Genomic DNA, 9,716 nt, shown 5'->3' on the forward strand with positions numbered 1-9,716 from the left:
GATTTGTCCTGGGGAAGGTGGTGACTAAGGCAGGGGGGTGGTCAAAGAGCTCTGATTGGTTATGGGGAGGGGCTAAGGGTGGGGCTAGCCCCTTCCCGGGGCTTTAAAAGCTCACCAAAGAGGGGCGGGGAGCTGTCATTTGCTCTCTGAGCCTCGGACAGTGCGCCACGCTTCTTCAGAGCTCCCGGAGCTCCGGGTGACGGAGCAGGTATTCGTTGTACGGACTCACCAAGGATCCTGAGCTTGCTTAGGAGGGATGGCCACGGTCCCCAAGAGCAACATGGGACCTGCCAAGGCGGTTCCCACCCCATTCGGCTGCATTGGCTGTAAGCTGCCAAAGCCGGACTACCCACCAGCGCTAATCACCTTTATGTTCTGCGCGATGGTTGTCACCGTCATCTTAGACCTGATCGGCAACTCCATGGTCATTTTGGCTGTGACCAAGAACAAGAAGCTCCGAAATTCTGGTAAGCCACCCTTCTTTTCCCTACCCGGTGAATCCCCTCTCCCAAATTCCTCCCAAGCCCGGGGAGAGGGCGCGGGGGGGGGGCGCGGTGGGAATGACGTTTTCCCTGGTTCCCCTAAATTTCGAGCTTCGTAGTGCTGGGGAGCTCAGGAAATTAGCGTTGGCCAGTCGAATGCAAAGCCCAGGTTTGTAAGGTGCGCGGTAGCCCGCCAACCCCTGTCCCGTCGGAGACTGGACACGGAGGGAGTCGGCACAGGAGCGGAGAGTTTGGCTGCCACGCGGGGACTGCCGGCCGAACTGGACAGCGGAAGAACGGGTGGCCTCGCTGAGGCACTGCTAGCCTAACTGTCTCGGAGAGAGCAGCGGGGCTGAGACCCGCTTTGGGAAGTTAAGTTCGCGGTGGCCACGGCGGCGCTCCGAGGAGCGCAACGCTGAAGCGGTCCCCAAGGGCGGCGGGGACTCGGCTCGCCGCCTCTCCAGGGCTTCCGGATCGCTCCCCAGCGGCGCCGCGCAGTGCAGACCCCACGCCTCCCTCTAGCAGGGTGAACTGAGCCCGCCAGAGCCGAGCTCAGTCTGCCTGTCCCAGAGCAAGCGGCTGGGACTGGCGAGCGGCGGGCTGGACCCTGCAGGCGGTGGTGGCGGCGGTGGTGGTGACGGTGGCGGCAGCGGGCGTCCGGAGGTCTGTTCTGGGGAGTTACAAGGAGGGCGGCGGAGGGGCTCAGGAGCTCTGCGCCTAGGCGCGCAGGCAGGCGGGCGGGCGGGCGGGCTGGCGGGTGGAAGGAGGAGACAGAACAAAGTAGGAACGGCGGCGGGAAGGCAGTTTGAGAGCTCCTGGGGGAGACAAGGGGCTTCTATTGCAAAGCGCTTGGGTGTGGAAACTGAGCCGGACTCCCCTAGCCACCAGCCAGGGCAGATCCAAGGGGGACTGAGCGGGAAGGTGCTGGGCACTGAGACCTGTGCGGCAGGGAGGGGAGTGAGTAATAAAGGATTGGAAAGCTGTCAGTCTGGTTTTCAGGGTGGGTGGGAGAAGGTTGTGGACGAGGGGAGGACAGGTGGTGAAACCCCCAACTCCACTCTCCGCCTGGGTGAAGGTGATGGTGGCACCCTGGGTCGTCTTTCCCAAGATCTCAGAGGCTTGAGACAATGTACAGATCTGGGAGGGTTGGGAGCCACGGAGACCCTTAGTGGCCTGGGACTGGGACTGGGGGAAGGAGCAGGGCAGCGTACTAGCGGATTGCTTGGTGCAGGACAAGCTTCAAAACTCAGTGACAGACTCAGAGTCATTATATTTTTTTTTCAAACTACTGTGAGTGCTTCCGATTTCCCCCGGTAACCCAGAGACCCGCGGCTGAGCCTGGGAGCTCACCTTTCCTTCCCTCTTGATTAGGTACCTAAGGGCATATCCATGGAGGGTGGGGAATTACCTGCAAAGCTCCTCTCTTCTGTCTCTTCCTTTTCTTTCTTATCTCTTTTCTTATAAATTGCAAATAAAAGTTGTTTTGTGGTTGTTGTGGTTTTATTTTTTAAGGCTTTTGACCTTTCTTTTCTATTTTTCTTTTGGAAGTTCATTACTTTGAGGCAAAGCCTTAGAATCCCTTTTGTCAAAAAGCACGGAGGGAAGTCTTGGTGCCCTTTAAAAAAGCCCTCTTTTTCTTCCATTCCAGGACAAAGTTCAGTGTTTTGCCAAACCAATGCTAATTAGCAACAAGGTGTTCTTAAAGAAGAGGACCCTGCGCCTGCACTTGGCCTCTTTCGTCTACTTTTTTGTAAAAAGTTTTACAAAAATATACACCCCCCCCCGCGCGCGCTCGCGTACACACACACACACACACACACACACACACACACACACATTTGCTCCTGCTGTCCTTTGAATGAGGCAGGGCAGGAGGAGGCAGGGTTTCCCCAGGCTGTTTCCCTGTTCAGCTGGCAGACTCCTGTGCTCAAGGGGAGTCTGTGCAGGATGCTTGTGTATGGCTGGAGGTAAAACTGCCCTTGTAGGGATTTCTCCTTCCTCCTGATCACTCTCTTTGACCTCATACTTGCTATTACAGGGTTTCCTTCTCTTAAGTTTTACTCTGAAGGTAGCTGGGGAAATGGTAAGTATTTCACTGGGCTGTTTGATCTCTTTGAAGAAGCCTCCCAGGCCTTCTCAGGGTGGTCTCTTGGCAGGTAGGCCTTCCTTCATAAGGAAGAGAGTTAATAAATTATTATTATCATTGTTAATTTTAGGTTGACTCTCCTTCTGGACAGCTCCATCTACCTCCCCTCTCTCCCACTCTTACTTCTCCATCTTTTCCACTGCGGAAAGTGTGGCGTAGCTGTATTTCTCTAAAATGGCGTCCACAGTACTCTTCCCCACCCCTGCCCCACAATGTTTATGTGCTGTCTCTCTCATTCTGTCTTATATTCACTTCTTCCTCAGAGCAAGGATGACACAGCAAACAAACAACAGGTTGGCAAAGCACAGAACTTGCTATAAGCATCAGAGCCATTTGGGACCTGCTGGTGAATAGGGAGAAGAAAGGAAGAAAATTGGTTTTGTTTAAAGGAAATCTAGTATTCTAAATTGTCACCCATCTAATTGGTCTTTTCCTTTTTGGGAGGTAGCTTTCCAAACATTAACCACTGATTTCTGTCTCTCTCCTTCTTTTTCTTCCTCTGATGTTTTCCAGGCAACCTCTTCGTGGCCAGCCTCTCCGTGGCAGACATGCTGGTGGCCATCTACCCTTACCCTATGATGCTGTATGCCATGTCAGTTGGAGACTGGGATCTGAGTCAGCTCCAGTGCCAGTTCGTCGGGTTCGTCTCTGGACTGAGTGTAGTCGGCTCCATCTTCAACATTACGGCCATCGCCATCAACCGCTACTGCTACATCTGCCACAGCCTCCAGTACAAGCGGATCTTCAGCCTGCGCAATACCTGCATCTACCTGGTCGTTACCTGGGTCATGACTATCCTGGCTGTCGTGCCTAACATGTACATTTCCGGCGTTGAGTATGATCCTCGCACCTACTCCTGTATCTTCAACTATTTGAACAACCCCTCCTTCACTGTGACCATTGTCTGCATCCACTTCGTCCTCCCTCTCATCATAGTTAGTTATTGCTACACCAAAATCTGGATCAGAGTGCTGGAAGCCCGTGACCCAGCCGGACAGAATCCCGAAAATCAGTTTGCTGAGGTTCGAAATTTTCTAACCATGTTTGTGATCTTCCTCCTTTTTGCAGTGTGCTGGTGCCCTGTCAATGTGCTCACTGTGTTGGTGGCTGTCAGTCCAAAGGATATGGCAGGCAAGATCCCTAACTGGCTTTATCTTGCAGCCTACTCCGTAGCCTACTTCAACAGCTGCCTCAATGCTGTCGTCTATGGTATCCTTAATGAGAATTTCCGACGAGAATACTGGACCATCTTCCATGCTTTGCGGCACCCTATCCTGTTCACCTCTCAGGTCATCGCTGATATTCGGGAGGCTCGGGAGACCCGAGCTCTCATTCGTGCCCGTGCCCGTGCCCGTGATCAAGCCAGAGAGCAAGAGCGTGCCCGTGCCTGTCTTGCTGAGGAGGGAACCCCACGGAACATCCGGAATGTTCTACTGCCTGGTGATGAGGCAGCAGCCCCCTCTGATTCTGCCTCTGTCCACCCCAAGCCCCAAACCAGGTCTACTTCTGTCTATCGCAAACCTGCCTCTATCCACCACAAGTCTCTCTCTGGCCACCCCAAGTCTGCCTCTGTCTACCCTAAGCCAGCCTCCTCTGTCCATTTCAAACCCAGCTCTGTCTATTTCAAGGGAGACACTGTTCATTTCAGGGCTGGTTCCAAGCTTGCCACTAGTCACCCTACCTCTGCTGGCTCTTCCCCTACCCATCCTACATCCACTGCGGGTTTCATTAAGCCTGGTACCAGCCACACTGCAACCACCACTGTTGACTATCTCGAGCCTGCTACCACCAGCCGTTCTGTGCTCACTGCTGTTGACCTCCCTGAGGTCTCAGCCTCCCAATGCCTTGAGATGACCACTATCGGCCACCTCAAACCAGGCATTACTGCCTCCAACTTTCCTTTTGTATTCCCGGAGTCTGTTGCCACCTCTGCCTCTCCTCCCGACTCCACTGTAATCCCCATTCCCGCTGATGATTACCGTAAGGTTGTGCTTATTGATGATGACTCTGATGATTCCGATTGTTCTGATGAGATGGCTGTGTGAAAAGTGTTCTTTACAGTTCACCCTGTTTGTGCAGTCCAGAGGGAGACACCTCCACGGCACAGACACACCACCTGACACACACAGACATGAACCCGCAGACACAGTACAAGTTCCATCCACCTTTCAGGCATCCTCCTCTTAGGCACCTTGTACTCTTGAAAGTGTCTGTATATTCTTGCTATCTTAGACAACAAATTTCCAAGTGTGACGCCTGTGATTCAGCCCTCAGTGATCTCTGAAGTATCTGTTGCTTTGATCCTCACCGACTCTTTCAGCCCCCACCCTTACCCCAATTCCTGATTTCTTCTGCCTCCAGCTTTCTTCTCCCATTCCCAAGGGTGGGGAGGAGTGCATGCGCACTGGTCAAGGCCATTTTGGTGGTCAGCTCTGTAATGTGACTGTGACCTCACAGCTTTATGCTGTAAGTGTGTAACTTTGTGTTGTAACTTTTTAGCAGTCAGAAAAGGACTTATGATGAAGTTCAAACATTTGAAAGTTGGGTTTCAAGATTTTCTTGACAAAAAATGACCCCTATCCGAAGTACAGAATTAGATAAGTTCTTATTAAAGTCTGTCAGATCAAGTAGCAAACGATATGTCATACTAAGTTGATCCTAGTTTGTGTAAAGTTAAGCTTTGGTGCTGGTTTTTATGCATTCGGTTGGAAATGATGAGATGTTTTTAGCCCGTTTTTGGTCATTTGAGTTTTTCAAGCATTGACCCGTACATTCTTTTATTTCCACAGAAATAGATTCATGTGCAAGTAATTTTTTTTATGGTTGGTAACCCTAAGTGGCAACTATAGTTATGTTTGTAATATTATAATTCATAATCACCCTTTTAAACACCTCAATGTTTTGACACCATCAGGCTTTACGTCTTTGTGTTTCCTTTAGAGCTTGAGGTGCCACCTGAAAGCGCGAAGCAAATGAAGTATTAAAAAGCTTTGTCTTTGTGACCCCTGACTTGGGGGTAGGGGCCAAGGAGGAAAAGCTGCCAGCACCAATAAATCTGTGAAGTAGTCAGTCTCTTGTCAGCTCTGAAAGTGATTTTCCTGTAAGACCCAAGAAGAAACTGCTTGAAATTTCAGTTGCTGATTCAAATCGACACTGTAATCAAAGCTTCCTGTATACAAGCTTATAAGACGAAAGCAAAATGTATTATGCTGTCTTAATTCTGTTCTGCGTTTCTGTAGCGAGTAAATAAAAGTGCTTCTGTGGCTGTAGTATGTAACTTCTTCACACATGGATTTTTTTCTTTCGGTTACTTATTGTGGGGGGGTGTAGGGTGTGTATGGGGGGAGCACTGGCCTGGAGGAACAAGAAGACTTGACTACCAATTCCACAAGCCCGAAGCATCCTGTGACCTCTCACACCTCAGTTATTTTAACTAACTAGCACACTTTGGAGAGGAAGGGTTGGGGGGTACACTGGAGGAGTTGGGGTAGGGAAGCACACAGATGTTGCAGTTTTCTTCTCATGGGGAAGGAGTAAAGCCAGCCCTCAAGCCTGCCACAGTGGAAGGTATCAAGCAGGAAATTGTATGTGACAGTAAAGGACACAGAGGAGTGGGGAATAGGTGACAGGACTCCAGCACTGAACAAACCTCCTGCTCTCAGGAACACGGTCTCAAAAGAATGTTCAAAACTTCAAATATGTACTAGGACATCATGATATGTGTTAATATAGATGTCAATTTTAATTTATTTTAAGTAAACCTCTGCTAGTCCTAGAGGACTTAACATTTTATTTACTTTGTGTTGGGGGGAATATGTGTGCATGTGGACACCATATCTTTAAAATGTGGCTTCTAGGGATGCAATTTCAGGTCAGCAGTCTTGGCAGCGATGCATTTACTTTCTGAGCCATCATCTCAGACCAGTTTGATTTGTTTTTAAAGATATGCACATTTAACACATGCATATATAGTGAGCATTGTCAGCAGTGCACACTCATTTGGCCTATCCAGGCTTTGGCAGATTGAGCTCACCTGAGCCATCAATCCCTAAGTTACGGTGGGCTTAGCTCCCCACCAGTCCTCAAGCAGCACTGCTGGGCTTCAGGTGCCACACCCTGCACCCCTACTGAGCACAGGATTCCTGCTAAGTGTTCGTGGTTGTCTGAAATGGATGCTTACACATGTGCTTACAGACTGGCCTAGAGTCAGCCTCCCGTCCTCCTACCCATACCCTCCCCCCAACTTACCTTGCCAAAAAATTGCTCTGGGAGAGACTGCGAAGTGTCCAAACTAAAGGAACTGGGGTCAGATGCTCCAAGCTGCTGTTCTCCAGGCCCTTAGTGGTGCTGGATTCCAAGAGGAAATGGAAGGGGTGAAGTCTTTAAAACAGCAAAGCTCCAAAGTTCGCCTTCAAGGGCCTCAGCCTCAGCCTCAACTTCTGTTGGAGAGTTGGAGGAAGGCACAGTCCCTGCTCAGCAGGCCCGTTCTGCCCTTTGCGTCATTACCCCCCACCAAGCATCTTAGCTCACAGGGAGCTCAGAATCCCAGAAGTGCTCTTGTTCCCTCCGTCCCAGAACTCAGGGTTTGGCTTAACACTTTCACTTGGCTGGTGTTAGGTACAAAGCTGTTTTCTCTTTCAAATGCAGGGAGTGTCCTTGTTTTCCCGGGACCTTGCATATGTATGCCTTGTGATTCCCCAACCTCCCCACCCCCAACCACTGGACCAGTTCTCTGTTTTACTCTAACCACAAATGTGCCTCCCATTCAAGGAATCCTTGCAAGCAGATAATTTTGTTTATTTATTTTCATTTGGCTCAGGGTCTCACAATGCAGCCCGGCTGGCCTTGAACTCAAGATCCCAGCTCCCTCACTTGAGTCTTCTTGAGTGCCAACTGCTAGAATTTTAGATACACATTACACTTAGCAGCAAGCAAGCAACTTGTCTCTGCCAGGTCTCCCTGGATGCTAATCTTTCTTCTTGTAACTGAAATACAGTGTATACTGTAAAGGGCCATCTTGGACATTTCCCCTTTCGTGTGCAGGGGTGCAGCAGCCATCCGGGCCTTCCTGTAGGCTCCCTTTGCTGACCAAGTTACATTCCTGTTGCCCATTGTAGAATTTTGTCTAAACCAAACCATTGCATCTACCTTTTAGTGATAACGCTTGATAAGCCATACACAGCAGAATTTGAAGCATTTTCAGCATACAGGTCAGTCACTGTAACTGTATTCTGAGTGTTGTTCGACGGCCACAACTGTTAATATACTTAAGCTCTTCATCTTCCAAACTGCAACTCTGTATATCCATGGCCTAGCTCAGTATATCTCGGTTAGCCTCTAGTTTGGCCTAGACTTCACATAAAGTAACTCAACACACAGGCTTCTGGGCCTCACTTCCTTCCTTTGGAGATGTATCCACGTTGTTTGATGCATCGGAAGTTACTCCTCAAGGTTTTCACAGGGAGGGTAGAGTTATGGCTCAGCGTTTGAAAAGCACTCACAGGGGATGTAGGTTCATTTCCTAGTTCCCACATCCATCCTCTTAAACCCACCCTGTAGCTCCAGCTCCACAGGATTTGATGCCCTCTTCAGACCTCCATAGATACTGCATGTAAATTGTGCACTTAACATGTAGGCTAAGTCCACATACACATAAAATAAAAATAAGTAAAATCTTTAAAAAATATTTTTGAAAAGATTTCAGAGAGCACTGACAAAATGACTCATCAGGTAAACTTCCTGAAAGCCTGCTGGTCTGTGCTCAATCACCAGATCCCACAGTGGAAGAAGATAACCAACTCCAGAAACTTCTTTCCTGACCACCTTTGTATATACACAATATTAATAAACAAACCAATTTTAATGCCTCAGAGGAATATTTAAATATTTTGAGTATTTTCTATCTCTATTAAGTTGAATAGGCACCTAATAAAGTAACATGTATTTTTATTAGCAAAACTAACATTTTAACACTGTCTACAGTAAAGGTGTCTATGTCCGTCCCTTTTCACATCTTCGTATTGTATTTTATATTGAGACACGATTCACATATGACAAATTTCCTCATTGTATTCAATTTTGTGTGTTTTGTATATCCACAAACTTGTGCTACAAGACACTCTTCCATTATCCAATTTTTAAGTATTTTTATCAGACCCAAAGAAACCCCCAGAATCACTGACTTCCATTTCCCATTTCCCTCTTTCCATATGGAGACTACTACTTTTTCTGTGACTGAATTTACACATTCTGGATCTACCATATGAATGGAATCATGCGATATATATCCTTGGTGTCTAGTTTCTTTTCCTAAGCATAGAGATTTTCAGATATATCTGTGTTGGTAGCATGTAGCAAGAGTTCATTCATTTCTAAGATTGAATAATATTCTATTATAGGTACATTTTATTCATGCATTTACCTACCAAAACATTGCTGTGTTGAATTCTGTTTAAGTTTCTACTAGCTTTCTTGGGCATATACGTAGGGTAAGGGTCACATATGTTCTCTACAACAAACACATTAGCATTAATATAAAGAACCAGCTAGATTAAGAATAAAGAGATAGAAAAAAACCCACCATGTTATTGCTAACTGAAAGAAAGCTGTCAATCTCTGTAACAGTTTCAGACAAGAAAAATTATTCCGTGAAGAATGGCATTGTTTAATGGTATAATAACAGGAATAAATAAATTGGTGTTCCTAATAGCATGCTGTCAAAATAAGTGAATTACAAACTAGTGGAACGGGAAGAAGGAAGAACTGCAATCCAAAACTAAAGCTGATGGCTTCAACACCCTGTATCAATGATTGTTACAGTCATCCTGCATCAGTGATTGATAGAGTCACCCTGTATCAGTGATTGATAGTCACCCTGTATCAGTGATTGATAGAGTCACCCTATATCAGTGATTGATAGAGTCACACCTGCATCAGTGATTGATAGTCACCCTGTATCAGTGATTGATAGAGTCACCCTATATCAGTGATTGATAGAGTCATGCCTGCATCAGTGATTGAAAGAGTCACCCTGGTATCAGTGATTGATAGAGTAACACTGTACCAGTGATTGATAGTCACCCTGTATC

At 47.7% G+C, this 9,716-nt stretch overlaps 1 protein-coding gene across 1 annotated transcript; it reads left to right on the plus strand.

The window, feature by feature from the left end:
* The first annotated feature begins 256 nt into the window (after nucleotides 1-256).
* Nucleotides 257-4,673, plus strand: Gpr50 (G protein-coupled receptor 50). Its single transcript, XM_038315662.1, has 2 exons — nucleotides 257-467; nucleotides 3,142-4,673. The coding sequence occupies exons 1-2, from the start codon at nucleotides 257-259 to the stop codon at nucleotides 4,671-4,673; spliced, it is 1,743 nt and encodes a 580-aa protein (XP_038171590.1).
* The last annotated feature ends 5,043 nt before the right edge of the window (nucleotides 4,674-9,716 follow it).

The sequence above is a fragment of the Arvicola amphibius genome, chromosome X (assembly GCF_903992535.2).
Source record: "Arvicola amphibius chromosome X, mArvAmp1.2, whole genome shotgun sequence".
NCBI classification, from domain to species: domain Eukaryota; kingdom Metazoa; phylum Chordata; class Mammalia; order Rodentia; family Cricetidae; genus Arvicola; species Arvicola amphibius.